Source organism: Pimephales promelas, chromosome 23, assembly GCF_988280905.1.
Source record: "Pimephales promelas chromosome 23, fPimPro1.hap1.1, whole genome shotgun sequence".
In the NCBI taxonomy this organism is placed as follows: domain Eukaryota; kingdom Metazoa; phylum Chordata; class Actinopteri; order Cypriniformes; family Leuciscidae; genus Pimephales; species Pimephales promelas.
This window is the reverse complement of record NC_142791.1, coordinates 20,355,936-20,373,908: the sequence shown is the minus strand read 5'-3', so window position 1 is coordinate 20,373,908 and position 17,973 is coordinate 20,355,936. Positions and strand designations below refer to the sequence as shown.

Genomic DNA, 17,973 nt, shown 5'->3' with positions numbered 1-17,973 from the left:
GTGGCCAAATGTTTTGTGTTGCTGTTAATTTCTAAACAATACTATTTTCGTAAGAATCTGCAGACCTGTTTTCAATGTGATGTATTTTTTGTACTAAAAAGTAATTCCGTCAATGTAAATTTGATATTTTAGATCTATAATTAATTATTACAGTTACAATACCATTGCAATGGGGCTAGATGACATGTGGTATGTTTCTGTTTGTGTTTATAAGGAATTATACGTCATTCATCCAATAAAACATTTTTATTTATTCCACATACTAAAGATGTACGTTTATGTATTTTACACTGAGCATTTTGATAAAACAAAATTATTAATATAACACAAATATAAGGGTATTTTGGATAAATAAAAGACCGCTACTGATTCGATTCATTGGGAAAGTTTATGAATCTGTATAAACAAAACATCAAACATAAAAGGTTATTCTCAGATTTAGCAACCTTAACATTTTACAAACAGTTTGGTGCTGCATTTGAGATTGATTCGTTCTCCTTTTATTTTAGACTCTCTGAAATGAAACCTAACACTCCATCCACTGCCTGCGGACCAAATGTGTGGGTTAACAAACTGAAGGCTGATCTAGAATCCAGGCTTGATTGCAAGTTGGCACGTACACTAGCCAGAGTTGTCCTTTAACGAAAAGAAAAAGATGAAACCGTTAATTAAATTACATCAAATATCAGCAACGTACGTAGCTCTGCATTTAGAAAATGTACTGTACCTGGTCACTTCTGCATTGTGGTCACTTATGTCTTTACGTACCAACTTTGGACTGACATTTTGACACAGGCTTTTAGTTAAACCTGTGGCAAGATCTGAAGCCTCTCCCTCTGTTAGTGCACTAAAAATGCTTGTCTTAGTCTTCTTTTTCTTGGGAAGATTGAGGACTAATTCAGGCAGATTTTGTTTGCGCCCCTTAAGAAAAATGAACAGTAGTGCATTAGAACTAAAATAAAACTAAAAGAGAGATTAAAACAAATATAAAATACAACTGATAACTAATATAATCGACCGTATCAATTTAAAAATCAACTTACTCCTAGCAGATCTCTGAAAACATTAGAGGACATATTCTCCCCTTCTATTCTGCGCTGAATTTCTTCCTTTGTGACAACATACGGGGACTTTCTCTGACCAGTGAGGACTAAGCGTCCAAAAACTTTGATGCCTTTAATGTCGTCTGTGGGGTTATTCAAATGACAATCCCCGCTGTCTCTTGCCTCTATTTCCTCATTTTCAAAACCTGCATCCTTGTCAGTTTCAAAGGTTTCTGGCTGTCTTTCTTCCTTGCGGTCTTGCTTTTTTTCCCTATCTGATGCATCACTGGCCTTTATTTTTTTACCCTTTGATTGTTTTTTTTTTACTTCCACTTTTTCTGTTTTGTGAGTTTCCCTTTTCTCTTCTTCCTCTTGTTTCTTCTCATCCTCTGAAGGTCTTCTTGTGCTTTCCTCTGTCTGCTTACTTTCTCCTTTTTGTAGATGTTCGAACATAGTGTTTCCTTCACCTGCTATTTGAAGCGTCATAATAAACAGCAATGGCATTCTAATCTCAGGACGAATAATCATTACATCTAAAACATTAAACATTAAAATGGGTGTTCAACTACACTTGTACTGGGATACAACATCCTCTATACATCTACAATTTGTGGACTCTACCAACAGTTCTTAAAGGACAACTCCGGCGCAAAATGAACCTTTGGTCTAATTACACATTGCTACCTAGTCAACCGTTATCTGAGATTTGTTTTCATAATTGCCGAATGTAAATAGTTTTATCTCTAAAAACAGTTTAGCCTATAACGCTAGTATAACGCTAGTATATGGGACATAGAGTAATGACAAATAAAAATCGCTTGGTATTACCACTAACAAGGCTCAAAATAGCCCCACACAAACACGACAGCATAATAAGGGTCCCTACATTCAAACCGAAGCATTGAGAACTTTGTCAGTGTCCATACAGTTTAATAAGAAGATATTTTATACACACAGTCAACTTCGTGAATACAGGAAGAAGCCATCTTTAAAAAATAGTCTCTACCAGTCGATCTACGAACACCGATCCAAGTGCGCTGAACTGAGCAGAATCTCATATGGTCCGTTGTTTCCGGAAGACACACAAACACGAACCGTTTTCTTCTCTTCAATATGTACATGTAGACTACTGTTCGCGCTCACCTTATCACCTTATTCACATCTTACCAGCGCACATCGGTGTTCGTAGATTGACTGGTAGAGACTATTTTTCAAAGATGGCTTCTTCCTGTATTCGTGAAGTTGACTGTATGTATAAAATATCTTCTTATTAAACTGTATGGACACTGACAAAGTTCTCAATGCTTCGGTTTGAATGTAGGGACCCTTGTTATGCTGTCGTGTTTGTGTGGGGCTATTTTGAGTCTTGTTATTGGTAATAACAAGCGATTTTTATTTGTCATTTCTCTATGCCCATATATACTAGCATTATACTAGCGTTATAGGCTAAACTGTTTTTAGAGATAAAACTATTTACATTCGGCAATCATGAAAACAAATCTCAGATAACGGTTGACTAGGTAACAATGTGTAATTAGACCAAAGGTTCATTTAGCGCCGGAGTTGTCCTTTAAGTCATACATTATAAGGAACAGACCAAAACAAAACTGATTATTAACTAATAATAACTCTTACCTCTGCAAAACATATTTCCAGAAACAAATTGCACAGCACTGGATAACACGCATATAAACATACCCTTATTCAAACGGCCCCTTAAATTTTACAAATATCCTTAAATCTGCTTTGAAATATAGTATGCAACATTAGATACTCGTTTTGATTTTTGTGGGAGTTTCACTGCAGTTTGCACAACTTGCTCTTTTAGCCTGGATTTTATATAGCGTGTTGAATAGCTGTTTGTTCTTGTAATTGAAATTACTTACAAATTACACAGATGCCACATGGTGTTCGTTGACATCTCAAATGGCTGTGTGCACCACATTCCTGACAGCACACCTAAAATTGAAACAATGCTTGATTCTTTGCAATTAATTACAGTATTAAACAGATTCTTCTATGTACCTTATCTTTCATCAGGACACTCCAGCACACTGTGCACTTTACTCCTCTATCTGCAGGGGAAAAAAAATCATATATTAAAGTTTGTATCAGTCATTTCAGGCCCAAAATGGGCCGAAACATAAATTATCAAATTCACCTAATCTTTCCTAACGATCCGCTAGCTGCCCGCCCCATAAGCAAGCCGTCCAAAAACTGCATCTCTGTATGCAGCCTAGGCTCTGAAATGAGCACACAAAACAAATGGGTACACCACCAAGTCATGACAGGGGCGGGTGTTGCTCTGACTTCGCATCCAGCCGTGAATGAGCTCAAAATCTCACAACACCCGTCTCTGTCAGTGATTGGTTGAAACACTGTTTGTTTTGGTTTTGAGTGGTGGTTGTACCCATTTGTTTTGTGTGCAGATCTCAGAGCCTAGGCTGCATACATTAGACACGCTTTTTGGACGGCATGCTTGTGGAGCAGGCAGCAAGCGGATCGTTAGAGGAAAGATTAGGTGAATGTGATCATTTATGTTTCTGCCTTTTTTAGGCCTGAAATGACTTATACAACCTTTAATAATCAAAGGAGTAGTTCTGTCTTGGCCATGAGAAGAATTTTTTTTTTCTTCTAGAGCTACAAAATTATTTCAGCCAAAATTATGTTCCTTCTTTTAATGTAAAGCTGCTTTGACACAATCTGCATTGTAAAAAGTGTTATATAAATATAGGTGACTTGATCTTATATCTCATGGTCATGACCAAACTAATCGAACTGATCATGTCCCCCCAAATTTGTAATTTGTGTTTTGCTTTAGTTTTTATGAAAGTGAGCACCTAAAGAGGAAAACAGAATGTTGCAGAACTGTGCCCTCAGCTGGGGTATATCCACTGAGGCATATCCATCCACGAAACCTTTTCCCTCAAGCAGGGCCTGAGCAAACTAAAATATAAATTAAGTTAAGTGGGCATTGTAAATACTTTATCAGAATGCATAAAAATAAGAGTACATCGACAGATTTGAGAAAATTAGAAAAAAATTACCATTAGCACATGGACCCCACAAGAATGTCCATCCTCTTGTCGTGGGTGGGGCACATCATGCCATGTCCATTTCAGGGCACATCCTTTAGCTTTGGCAAAAGAACTGAAAAAAATAAAGCTTAATTATTTGGTCTTTGGGTAACACTTTATAACAACTGCACGCTATTAATCATTTGTTAAGCATGAGTAAACAGTTAATTCATCATTTATAAAGCATTAATAGACATTTATACGCAGGTTACAAATACAGCTATAAATGTTTTTTTTTTCTTGATTTATAAGCATATCTATAATGCGTTTAATGCTTGTATTTTCATACTTTGTTAATGATCAATTAATCATTTCTAAATCATGTATAGCTTTATTTACAAACCAGTTATTTAAGAGTTGTCAGTCATTCATAAGATCACTTAGAAAGTGTAAGTAAATGTAGTAAATACAGGCTTTGTAAAGCATTTATAAAGGAGATTTAAAGGCGAATCAATCTTCTAAACAGTAAAATGTAACAAACACAACACAGTGATACAGAACATATTTAACAGCCTTTAAATCTTCTTTATAAATGCTTTACAAGGCAAGAATAGTCCTCACTTTAGATGAGCTCACAAACATAGTTAACTGACCACTACTAAATGCTTTATAACTACCCGAATTAACCCTGAATTACAGCATAAATACATGTTAATAAAGCATTTATTAACACACCAACCAAGTAACCATTACCATATGTCTGGATGATAAGATGCTTGAATGTACAGTTTATTTATCATTTACTTACATGATCTAAGTAATCTTATGAACCACTGAAAACTCTTAAATAAATTGTTTATAAAAAATGCAATTCTTCATTTAGAAATGATAAATTGATTATTATGAAAATACAATTATTAAACAAATTATAGATATGCTTTTACATCAAGAGGAAAGCATTTATAGCTGTATTTATAAACTGTTTATTAATGTATATTAATACTTCATAAATTATGAATAATTTTACTCATGCTTAACTAATGATTATTAGCGTGGAGTTATTATAAAGTGTTACCGGTCTTGGTTCTGAATGTAGATGTTGTTGTTTTCACATGCTTGGTCATTTAAGGTAATGTTTCACTATTATACTAAAATCCATTAGCAGAATAATATTATTGTCTAGCAGGACTCTAAAAACAAAACACTTTGGCAAGTATCAAGTACTAACTAAATGAAAGTAGACCGGAAGAGGGTATTTTTCATAAATATCTGGCCAGGACATGTCTCAGTTTTGTTGCGGTGTCACTTTTAAGTCGTTAATCTACTACCTCCAATTCTTCAGAATCTCGTTTTTCTTGCCATTGGCTTCACCAAATGGATCCATGTATGTGACTTCTTGTTTTGTGAGGTCACAGAACTACAAAATAAGATCAGAAAATTAGGAGATTAAAATAATCATCTAATACCAATCCTCATGTCATTTAAAAAAAATACAGTTTGCACAAGGTAACAGTCAATAGTAAGAAATATTAGTTCCCTTTCAGTCGAGAAAGTCAGAGGGTCGACTGAAAAGTCGACTGAATGGGGATCATGTTAGGGAGCCAATCATCTTTTAGTATCTTTAGAACAAGCCAATGCACATTGGTGTGCGAGATCTGCATCTCACACTCCGCACCGCAGCTCGGGTCTAAATGCAGAATTCGATGCACGCACCAGTTGCCTTTCGCTTCAGAGCCGAGCTTCATGTTCAGGTCTTCTGAAGAGTGTTGTTATACAACAAGCTAGTGTAGCTGTGTTTCTTCTGGAAGTTTCTCCTGGTGTTGGTGCTTACAGTGCAAGGGCAACATTGATCGCAAGCTTCAACTTCAGCTCTCAACTGGTGTTCTCACAACACCCAAATGTCTGTTTATGTTGGATGATTGGTATCTCGGGGCGGGCCGTGCTGGTTCTCAGCCCACCGCCAAAATGCCCTTCTTTCCCAAAGTGTATGGAATTTGCAACATGACATCATGACATTTGCGTAAACATACACGCCACTTTCGAGTCAAGTGGCGTGTCATTTTGAGCTATCCGCGTGTATCTGCGTGTATGTCTACGCCATTAACGTCCGCGTCATTCTGCATGTCTGTACATGCTGTCAAATGTCCGAGCGAAAGGAAGCAAAATGTAGATCTACATCTGGGGAGCTATGTTTTCCTTTCCTAGGATGGTAAGGGAACACTCATAAATGCCATTAACCCCAGTGATGGGTAGGTTTAGGGACGGGGTTTAGGTAAGTCATATATTTATATATACAGTAATAACGTTAATTCAACGGCGTTCATAAACACGCTGAAAAGCGATTATGCGTGTTGATAGCACGCCAAAAATGGAAATACAAATTGGCGAGTCATACACACACTACTTCAAGAGATCAGTCTGGGAATTTAAGTTACTAGCTGGTAGATGGCAGAGGTTCTTCCTCCCTTGCTACCCTTGAGGGAGGAGCGGTGAAGGATTGTGCCAAGGCCATGCCTTTCCAGGCCAATTTCCCAGGTTGGGTTGTTTGGTGATGCAGTGGAGAGCTGTGCCCAACAATGGAACCTTTCGTGAAAGCCTCCATCCAGGTTGCTAACACAGAGGCATTTTTTTTATAATACCCCGCCCCCAAACTTGGTCTGCAGAATTTGACCTGAATGAAATGTACTTCAGATCTCTAACCTTCCGCACCACAAGCTATCCTGCATGTTGCATTTGAGGGTTTGAAGTATCAGTACAGAGTCCTATCCTTGGGCGGGATGTGGCTTCCGCAGCGTCCCTTCCTTCCATGTACAGGGAATGCTTTCCCAGTGGTCCTGTAGGAACAGCAGTGACTTCCCTAGCCTAAAGCCCTGTTCCTTCTCTACTTTAAAATCGCAAGGGGATAAGGAGGCATCTGTCTAGGCACTGGAATGTGGGAGCACTAGTGGCATTTTCAATAAGATCCCCATTCAGTCGACATCGTCTGACGTTCTCGACTGAAAGGGAACTTCCTGTTTGTGTATGCAACCCACCATTCCCTGAAGGAGGGAACGGAGGACGTAGTCCACTCGCCACTACTGCTGGACCACTGATTCCGGGGCTGCTTGGCTCCTCAGCGAAAAAGCAGTTTGTGCGTGCATCTACTTCTGTATTATTATATTTTATCATATGCACCGCGGGGGGAGTGTGAGATGCAGATCTTGCACGCCAATGTACATTGGCTTGTTCTAAAAATACTCAAAGATGATTGGCTCCCTAGTCTGATCCTCATTCAGTCAACATCGCACAACCAGGACGTTCTATGGCATTTAGTCTGGTAAGGTTTCCTACTGAACCAAGCCTGTCGTATTCAGAACGCTATGATTTGGCCTACTTACAAAAAGGGTCCAGTGATTTTCATTTTCCAGGAGGGCACCAATAACTTTAGTGTAGGTTTTAAATAGATCTTTCTGTAAAGATAAAATTATTAATTGAATCAAAAGAAACCAGTTCTCTGTGAAACATCATGTATTCCTTTTTTAAAGGGGCTCTAGGAAAAATAAAATTATTATTATTAGTGGCACTTGTGGCCATGAATTGAACTCCAGCCAGCAACTTATTGCGTGTGCATGCTTGGGTTCGTGCCCACAATCCATAGTGATTCGAGCAAGAATTGGCCAAACAGTAGCTGACATCATGTCGACAGATGACGTTCATTAAAATTACACTGTTAAAATAAAGTTGTTAAAATCAGAATAGAGACTTTCATTGACAACCTAGGAAGTTGTGAAATGTCTCTTTTTTTAGGTTTCACTAGTGAAAGAATTAAAATAAACAAAATGATTAATATATGAAAAAAATCTTACGTAAAGCCCCTTTAAAATAATTTAAGGCTGTAACTTTAAAACAAGTTAAAACATTCTCTTTTTCCAGCTGAATATGCAGTGACAATTTGCAAACCATTTGTATGTTGATTCTGATGCAAACAATTACCTAAACATAACTATAAACTTGTAATATTTACACATAAATGGAAAATTATCAAAGACAAGATACTTTTGCCCATAATGTTTAATAGTGCAGCTTCCATATTTCTATTTTCCACTCCACATCAGGGTGAACCTTGAAAAATTCAGACTGTATGTCATTGCTATGAACATTTACAGTGCCTCAGTACTAGGTAATCACTGTATCTGTAGTGCACAGCATAAATGAGTAAATCTCCTCTGAACAAATACAAAAGATGTATTTTCTTAATGACCACTAATACAATTCATTGAAATATAGCAAAATTGAAACATATGCTTAATAAAAATAGAGAAATATATGTAATTAATATCCATAAAATAAGAAAATTAGCCAATTTTGTACAAAAATGAGATACCCTAGATTTAATTCAACAAATCTATAATATTGTAGTACTTAGTATGTCTTCCTTAATTTTGAATAAACTGCTCTGACCATTTTTTGAACAGAGTGAAATTGTCACATCTTTTGAACTCCTGGATTATGACCTCCTTAAATTCCCTGATCTTTAATGGGGAGTGTTGCTTAACTTGGCTCTACAAAATCCCTTACAGGTGCTCAAGTGTGTTAAGACTGGGTGAAAAACATGTCCACAGAAGGTTGAAAAAAATGGCCAACAACGCAGGCAATGAGTATTGAGGAGAGTAATGTAATGAGGTTGTAATGAGGTTGCATCTTATGTTTCAAGTTTTTGTATTACATCAGACTGAGATGTGTGAATTAATGACAGCATTGATAAAGCATAACTCCCTCATACCTTCATAGCTCATAAATCCCTATAGAGCTTTACTACCACTGAACATCACTGTGGAAACCAGGCACTACTCCCTGTATTCATTCTCCAACAACAGCATTACATTTTGGATGCTTTTAAATCCAAAATGATTGACTTGGTCTCATGAGACCCAAATAAGGACTCACAGAAGTCAATATTTTGTAAATATGGTTATTGGAAAAGGCAAGTAAGTAGTAAGTACAGTAAGTAGTTCCAGTGTGGACAATAACCAATCATGTAACGTCTGCAGGCTGCATCTAACTTTGTGAGATAAACTCACTCCTTTCGTAGCTTTTGCTGGCTCTGAAAAACTCGCTTTGTATTTCTCCTGCCTTTTGTCAAGCAAAAATCACTCATCACTAAATGAAAGCTTAAAATGAAGGCCTGATTATTTCAGGGTTCTTGTCAGAAGTCCTCTTTATTTCTGTTTTCATTTTGCTATATTTTCACTTTCCCAAGTGGTACCATTGTTGTCAGAATTACTGTAAGTCTGAGAATGATTCAGTGGGCTATATAACACTTTTTGTCAAGAAATTACTTAAAATATTTTGGTTCAACATACTTGCCTGTTGATCAAAATTGCCTTGAACTGACACCAGATTTTTTTTTTTTTTGGAGTAACTTACTTATTTTTGCAATACAACATTTTATCACTCAAAGGTGGGGTACTGTATATGATTCTCTTTTTTGTCCAGTTCTTCAAAATCACTTGAAATCCTATTCATAACCTACTTACAGACACTGAGTTAGAAGCACTGAAATGAAAATTAATCGCTTTAATCATCTGTGGAACGGGCAGGACTCAAAAAACTCCAGCCAATCATCTTCCACCAAGACCACCTCGTTGGAGACAGTAAGTCCGTCAATCAAATGGTCGTACCATACCCCTCCCCCTTGTGCCGTGACCCCTTCATGTGCATACTCAAAGCACATTACTATGAATTCTGCTTTAAATAGAAGGCCACTGTACAGACGCCAGGGCTGAGTCTCACGCATTTGATTTTTCGCTCGTGCATGATTGCGCGTCGATGTTCTTCTAATTGAGTCAGGGCCAGCGTTGGAGGGAAGAAGGGAGGACCTTTTGAGTTGTGTATTTTCAAAATCTGCCGGCCGTTTTGCATATCCCATACCCCACCTTTAAGATAAGAAAATATTATTTTCCTGAACAATTTTGTCATGCTTCTTTGACAATTGATCAAGAAGACTTCCTGGAACATTACATCTCCAAAGAACCCTAACATGTCTTCCAAGTAAAGAGTAATTGCTGAATTTGTTAAGTTTTAGATACTTATTTATGCTATGCACGATATGTCATCACAAGCCCTGAAAGTTTCCACCTTGGCTTAAATTCTTTATTTTGAAAACTATCAGTTGCTATTGCAGAATAACATTAGAATCTGCAGCTTTAATATTTAGATGGGCAAATGTCTTTGATTGAATTTTTTTAATGTAAGATCATATTTTACGTATGTAAATATTATTTACTGCACCTTGCAGAAGTAGTGGCTTTTAACCCTCTGGGATCCAGACAGAATCTTAGTCATGGATTGTGTACAAATATTGTACACATCATTGAATTTCTTAAGGGGAAAAGGAAAAGCAGATAAATACGATACATGCATACATATATACGTACAAACAGGTAGATACATAAATTATATATTTCATACCTTGCAGGTGATACTCATGAGCGCATCCATTGCCTATTGATAATAATTTTAGTTAGGACCTGAAAAAAATCATTAAATTCTAAAATACACCAATTATTGCAATTATTAAATACACTAATAGCTCACCACATCTGGTATGTAGCCTGGCTCATACAGAGCTTTTAAATGGGCAGCTGAAATGCTATTTGGCCCAACACAGCCCAGTAAGGACTCCCAAGGTTGGTCTGTAAATAGGGTATGTATATAAAAGTCATCAGCACAATTTTAAAAGGGTAAGTATATATGTGATACAGAATGTGCACCCTTACCAGTCATGTTGAATCATACGATAAAAGCTGGAAAACAATAATATACAGTAAGTACAATAAGTCCATTAGGAAGCATTTCTGTTAACAATTAAAAGGGGCTATGTAAGAACTTTTTTTATGGCTTCCCTGACTTCCTAGGTTGGCTGTGTAAGCCTGTAGACTGATTTTTATGATTTATCACCCTTTTTTGAAGGGAAAATCCAAAATGAACTATCACAAAAGTGTAATTATATTGACGATCATCTGTCAACATAATGTCGATAAATTATGTTCAGTTACTGTTTTGCCCAAGACGAAGTCACTTATGGAGTGTGTGCACAAGAGCGAGGGCGAGCAGTTTCTAGCTGCAGTACACTTAATGGCTGCCGGTGTTGTTAACATCAAGGGTTAGTGGAAATAACACATAAAGCCTTCAAGATTGAAATAGAAACGTGGGTTAAGCTAATTAATTATATAAATTAGGCAAAAGTATCCAAATAAATTTACCAGACACTAAAATGTGACTTCATTGCACAGTGCAGCAGAGCTAAGTTATTTATCCTTAAACTAAGTATTAATATTTACAGTTACATTACTGTAACGGTCACCAGGTGGAGTGCCCTTGAGAGTCACCAGAGGGCACTCCACACCAGATGTTCATGTTTCACTCACAACTACATTTCCCAGAACTCACTGCCCGGACTCATTATCACTGATCGCATTCACCTGTACCTCATTCACTGATTGCATTCACCTGTGTCTCATCCTGTTAGTCTGTCTATATATACCTTGTGTTCACATTCACTGTTTGCGAAGTCTTGTTGTACTGTGTGTATGCATTTCCGAGCGTTTTCTTATGTTTGTTTTTCTGTTTTTGAATTTGGATTGTTCTTGGATTTTGATTATTGCTGCCTGCCCTCACCTCTGCCTGTTTTTTGGATTCCCACTGTGTATTCTTCATTGCCCTGTCTGCTGATTCTCGACCCTGCCTATATGACTATTCTCAATTAAAGCTGCATTTGGATCTTCATCTCCAAGTCTCGGAGCAGTTCATAACAATTACAGTAGCACTTCCTTCAATACAAAATATTAGATTTAGATTTAATTCATCACTGTAATAAGTAAAAAACAAACAAACAAACAAAGATTTCAATTAACTTTTAATTTGATTAACTACAGTAGAAATGGTATGTTGGAGAATTTGCTTAAAATGCTAATTTATGGGAATCATGAATAGTCCTGGATCAACATTAGTGAATCTACCCTGTATTGAACTGACAATAATGGTCCTCGAACAACATTAGCAAATCTACCCCATATTGAAATGATCATGATATTCTTGGATCAACATTAGCGAATCTACCCCGTATTGAACTGAACATGATGATCCTGGATCAACATTAGCGAATCGACCCCGTATTGAACTGATCATGATGGTCCTGGATCAACATTAGCGAATCTACCCCGTATTGAACTGATCATGATGGTCCTGGATCAACATTAGCGAATCTACCCCGTATTGAACCGAACATGATGATCCTGGATCAACATTAGCGAATCTACCCCGTATTGAACTGATCATGATGGTCCTGGATCAACATTAGTGAATCTACCCCATATTGAACTGATCATGATGATCCTGGATCAACATTAGCGAATCTACCCCGTATTGAACTGATCATGATGGTCCTGGATCAACATTAGCAAATCTACCCCATATTGAACTGATCATGATGGTCCTGGATCAACATTAGCGAATCTACCCCGTATTGAACTGATCATGATGGTCCTGGATCAACATTAGTGAATCGACCCCATATTGAACTGATCATGATGGTCCTGGATCAACATTAGCGAATCTACCCCGTATTGAACTGATCATGATGGTCCTGGATCAACATTAGCGAATCTACCCCGTATTGAACTGAACATGATGATCCTGGATCAACATTAGCGAATCGACCCCGTATTGAACTGATCATGATGGTCCTGGATCAACATTAGCGAATCTACCCCGTATTGAACTGATCATGATGGTCCTGGATCAACATTAGCGAATCTACCCCGTATTGAACTGAACATGATGATCCTGGATCAACATTAGCGAATCTACCCCGTATTGAACTGATCATGATGGTCCTGGATCAACATTAGTGAATCTACCCCATATTGAACTGATCATGATGATCCTGGATCAACATTAGCAATCTACCCCGTATTGAACTGATCATGATGGTCCTGGATCAACATTAGCAAATCTACCCCATATTGAACTGATCATGATGGTCCTGGATCAACATTAGCGAATCTACCCCGTATTGAACTGATCATGATGGTCCTGGATCAACATTAGTGAATCTACCCCGTATTGAACTGATCATGATGGTCCTGGATCAACATTAGTGAATCGACCCCATATTGAACTGATCATGATGGTCCTGGATCAACATTAGCAAATCTACCCCGTATTGAACTGATCATGATGGTCCTGGATCAACATTAGCAAATCTACCCCGTATTGAACTGATCATGATGATCCTGGATCAACATTAGCGAATCAACCCCATATTGAACTGATCATGATGATCCTGGATCAACTTTAGCGAATCTACCCCGTATTGAACTGATCATGATGGTCCTGGATCAACATTAGCGAATCTACCCCGTATTGAACTGATCATGATGATCCTGGTTCAACATTAGCGAATCTACCCCGTACTGAACTGTCCATGATGGTCCTGGATCAACATTAGCGAATCTACCCTGCATTGAACTGATCATGATGGACCTGGATCAACATTAGTGAATCGACCCCGTATTGAACTGTTCATGATGATCCTGGTTCAACATTAGCGAATCTACCCCGTACTGAACTGATCATGATGATCCTGGATCAACATTAGCGAATCTACCCCGTACTGAACTGTCCATGATGGTCCTGGATCAACATTAGCGAATCTACCCCGTATTGAACTGTTCATGATGATCCTGGATCAACATTAGTGAATCGACCCCGTATTGAACTGTTCATGATGATCCTGGATCAACATTAGTGAATCGACCCCGTATTGAACTGTTCATGATGATCCTGGAGCAACATTAGCGAATATACCCCGTACTGAACTGATCATGATGGTCCTGGTTCAACATTAGCGAATCTACCCCGTATTGAACTGAACATGATGATCCTGGATTAACATTAGCGAATCTACACCGTATTGAACTGATCATGATGGTCCTGGATCAACATTAGCGAATCTACCCCGTATTGAACTGATCATGATGATCCTGGATCAACTTTAGCGAATCTACCCCGTATTGAACTGATCATGATGGTCCTGGTTCAACATTAGCGAATCTACCCCGTATTGAACTGATCATGATGGTCCTGGATCAACATTAGCGAATCTACCCCGTATTGAACTGATCATGATGGTCCTGGATCAACATTAGCGAATCTACCCCGTATTGAACTGATCATGATGATCCTGGATCAACATTAGCGAATCTACCCCATATTGAACTGATCATGATGGTCCTGGATCAACATTAGTGAATCTACCCCGTATTGAACTGAACATGATGATCCTGGATCAACATTAGCGAATTTACCCCGTATTGAACTGATCATGATGATCCTGGATCAACATTAGTGAATCTACCCCGTATTGAACTGATCATGATGATCCTGGATCAACATTAGCGAATCTACCCCGTATTGAACTGATCATGATGGTCCTGGATCAACATTAGTGAATCTACCCCGTATTGAACTGATCATGATGATCCTGGATCAACATTAGCGAATCTACCCCATATTGAACTGATCATGATGGTCCTGGATCAACATTAGCGAATCTACCCCATATTGAACTGATGACTTTATAGCAATTATCAAAATATTGATTACAATCATATTCAAAAAGCAGATATTCTACTGTTTTTTTTAAAACGCATGTACTTTTTGCACACTTTATTCTGACTAAAAGCATAGTAGTCTGTTTTAAAGAGCAGTAATTTATTACCATTTTTAAAACATTATTATAAAATTGTAAGGAATATTACATTTGTGTGTAAGAGTATGTGAGAAGGAAGACTTTTAGGGGTTATAGAGAAAAGCAAGCTAAGCTATTAGCAAGCTAAGCTATTAGCTCACCGGCACATGGCAGTTGTATGTTCAGAGTTGCATTACATTATGCCATTTAAGTGTAATATTTCAGGATTTTTTCGTGAATAAATACATTTACAAAGGTAGATTTTTAGTTAGGGAGAGGGTGAAAGAAAGAGGACAGACAAAATAACTTACCTTTTGTCGGTCAGCCGAGAAAGGTGGGGAGGGAAGATTCAAAATGGAGTGATGGGTTTTTGGGTCGGCACACATGGATGACATCAGAGGCTTGTGATTGGTTGATTAAATGTTGATCCAGGATCAACAAAATATGTTGATCCAGGAACACATCTTACTTGGCAAAATCACGGTCACCGCCCGCATCGTCGGTGCTGGAGGACTCAAGACTTCAATGGAAGAACTGAGGAAACATCGCACTTATCCAGTCCGGGGAGTGGAGTGGCGAGCAAGCGAAGACACCTGAGCGGATCCAGAACTGGCCGAAACGAGTACGTGAGAGGATACCAGCTCAATTCGCAGATTATAGAATCTGGCGAAGGTGTTGGGTGTCGCCCAGCCTGCAGCTCTGCAGATGTCTGTTAGCGAGGCGCCGTGCGCTAAAGCCCAAGAGGAGGCCACACTCCGAGTGGAATGGGCCGTCACACCAAGGGGGCACGGACGGCCTTGCTGCTGGTAAGACAAAGCAATGGCGTCCACTAACCAGTGGGACAACCGTTGCTTTGAGAGAGCCCTTCCCTTCTGGCTCCCCCCATAACAGACAAAGAGCTGGTCTGAGGTCCTGAAACACTGCGTTCTGTCTACATAGGTGCGGAGAGCACGTACCGGACAGAGCAGTGCCAAGGCTGGGTCTGCCTCCTCCAGGGGCAGCGCTTGCAGGTTCACCACCTGGTCCCAGAAGGGAGTGGTGGGAACCTTGGGCACATATCCAGGCCGGGGTCTCAGGATCACGTGAGAGTAAGCCGGCCCGAACTCCAGGCACGCTTCGTCAACGGAGAATGCGTGCAGGTCCCCCACCCTCTTGATGGAGGCCAATGCAACCAGGAGTGCTGTCTTCATGAACAGAAACTTAACTCTACCGATTGCAAAGGCTCAAGGGATGCCTCTGCAGAGCACTTAAAACTACCGAGAGGTCCCAAGAGGGTACGAGGGGAGGACGAGGCGGATGCAGCCTCCTCGCTCCCCTCAGGAACCTGATGACCAGGTCGTGCTTCCCTAAGGACTTACCTTCCACTGCTTCATGAGAAGCGGCAATGGCCGCGACGTAAACCTTAAGGGTGGAGGGCGACAGCCTGCGCTCCAACCCTTCTTGCAGGAAGGAAAGCACGACCTCGATCGAACACCTCCGGGGGTCTTCTCCGCGAGAAGAACACCAATTGACGAAGAGGTTCCACTTCAACGCATAAAGGTGTCTCGTGGACGACGCTCTTGCGGAAGTGATGGTTGCCGCCACCGCAGGTGGCAGCGAACTCAAACCTGCCTCGTCCCGTCCAGGAGCCACACATGCAGCCTCCAAGATCGGGACGAGGGTGCCACAGAGTGCCCCGTCTCTGAGAGAGTAGGTCCGGTCTCAGAGGAATAGGCCAAGGAGGTGCTGTCGCGAGGAGCATGAGTTCGGAGAACCATGTCTTGGTGGGCCAATAGGGGGCTACCAGCAAGACCTGCTCCTCGTCCTCCCCGAACTGGTCCCAAATCAGCTGGACCGACTGGGGATGGAGTCGCCATTCGCCGAAGATGGGACGGGCCGGGGACAGCTCGTCGGCTGCCCAGTTCCGGTCTCCAGGAATGTAAACTGCACGAAGGGACCTCAGGTGCTTCTGACGTTCTGCGTTCTATCAAGAGGTGGCGGGCGAGCTGCGACAACTGGCGCGAGCGTAGACCCCCCTGGTGGTTGATGTACGCTACTGCCGTAGTGTTGTCTGAGCGGACAAGCACATGCTGGCCCTTGACCAACGCTCGGAAGCGGTGCAGGGCGAGCCGTACTGCCAACAGCTCGAGGCAATTGATGTGCATGAGGCGCTGGGCTCCTGTCCAGGAACCGGCGGCTGCATGCCCATTGCACATGGCACCCCAACCCGTGGTAGACGCATCCGTGGAGACGACGAGATGCCTGGAAACTCGCTGAATAGGGACCCCTGTCCGTAAGAAGCTGAGGTTCGACCACGGGAAGAAGGTTCGGCGGCACGCCGGAGTCACTGGAACTCGGAGCGAGCCGTGAAGCCATGCCCACCTCGGGACTCGATCGCGAAGCCACAGCTGAAGCGGTCTCATATGAAGCAAACCGAGCGGCGTTGCCGCGGCCGCGGATGCCATATGCCCCAGGAGCCTCTGAAATAGTTTCAGTGGAACCGCACTCTTGCCCTCGAACTGTCGAAGACAAGCCAGCAGTGAGTGCGCGCGCTCGTTCGTGAGCTGCGCGGACATGGCGACCGAGTCTATCTCCATGCCGAGAAAAGAGATCCTCTGCACGGGGCAAAGTTTGCTCTTTTCCCGGTTGACCCGAAGGCCCAGACGGGCTAGGTGCCGGAGCACCAGGTCTCTGTGTTCGCAAACCTGAGCTCGAGAGTGTGCCAGTATCAGCCAGTCGTCGAGATAGTTCAGGAAGCGAACCCCGTGCTCGCGATGGGGAACAAGGGCTGCCTCGACGATCTTCGTGAAGACGCGAGGGGACAGAGCTAACTCGAATGGGAGAACGGCGTACTGGTATGCCTGGCCCTCGAAGGCAAACCGAAGAAACGGTCTGTGTCGAGGAAAAATGGAGACATGGAAGTACGCGTCCTTCAGGTCGATCGCTGCAAACCAATCCTGACACCGAACACATTCGAAAATGCGTTTGGCCGTGAGCATTTTGAACGTTAGTCGATGGAGAGAACGGTTCAAAATGCGCAGGTCCAGGATCGGTCGTAACCCACCGGTCTTTTTGGGGACAATGAAGTAGGGGCTGTAAAACCCGGACCTCATCTCGGCTGGAGGGACCGTCTCGATTGCACCCTTCGCCAGCAGGGTCGCAATCTCCGCTCTCATGACCGGGGTGTTGCCACCGACCATCG

General features: G+C 40.9%; 1 protein-coding gene across 4 annotated transcripts; it reads right to left on the bottom strand.

The window, feature by feature from the left end:
* Positions 1 to 231: 231 nt before the first annotated feature.
* On the bottom strand, positions 232 to 15,275 carry LOC120468595 (uncharacterized). 4 transcript variants are annotated; one of them, XM_089126096.1, is made up of 14 exons: positions 15,104 to 15,275; positions 10,819 to 10,845; positions 10,637 to 10,734; positions 10,511 to 10,543; positions 10,331 to 10,420; positions 7,438 to 7,509; positions 5,389 to 5,477; positions 4,091 to 4,193; positions 3,884 to 3,989; positions 3,069 to 3,118; positions 2,930 to 3,002; positions 1,044 to 1,513; positions 728 to 921; positions 232 to 636 (listed from the first exon to the last, which is right to left on the bottom strand). In XM_089126096.1, exons 2-14 carry the CDS (start codon positions 10,823 to 10,825, stop codon positions 501 to 503), a joined length of 1,521 nt encoding a protein of 506 aa, XP_088982222.1. In that variant the 5' UTR covers positions 10,826 to 10,845; positions 15,104 to 15,275; the 3' UTR covers positions 232 to 500. The 4 variants fall into 4 exon arrangements, with proteins under 4 accessions (XP_088982222.1, XP_088982223.1, XP_088982224.1 ...); XM_089126097.1 differs by lacking the exon at positions 10,331 to 10,420; XM_089126098.1 differs by lacking the exons at positions 1,044 to 1,513; positions 2,930 to 3,002.
* Positions 15,276 to 17,973: the final 2,698 nt, after the last annotated feature.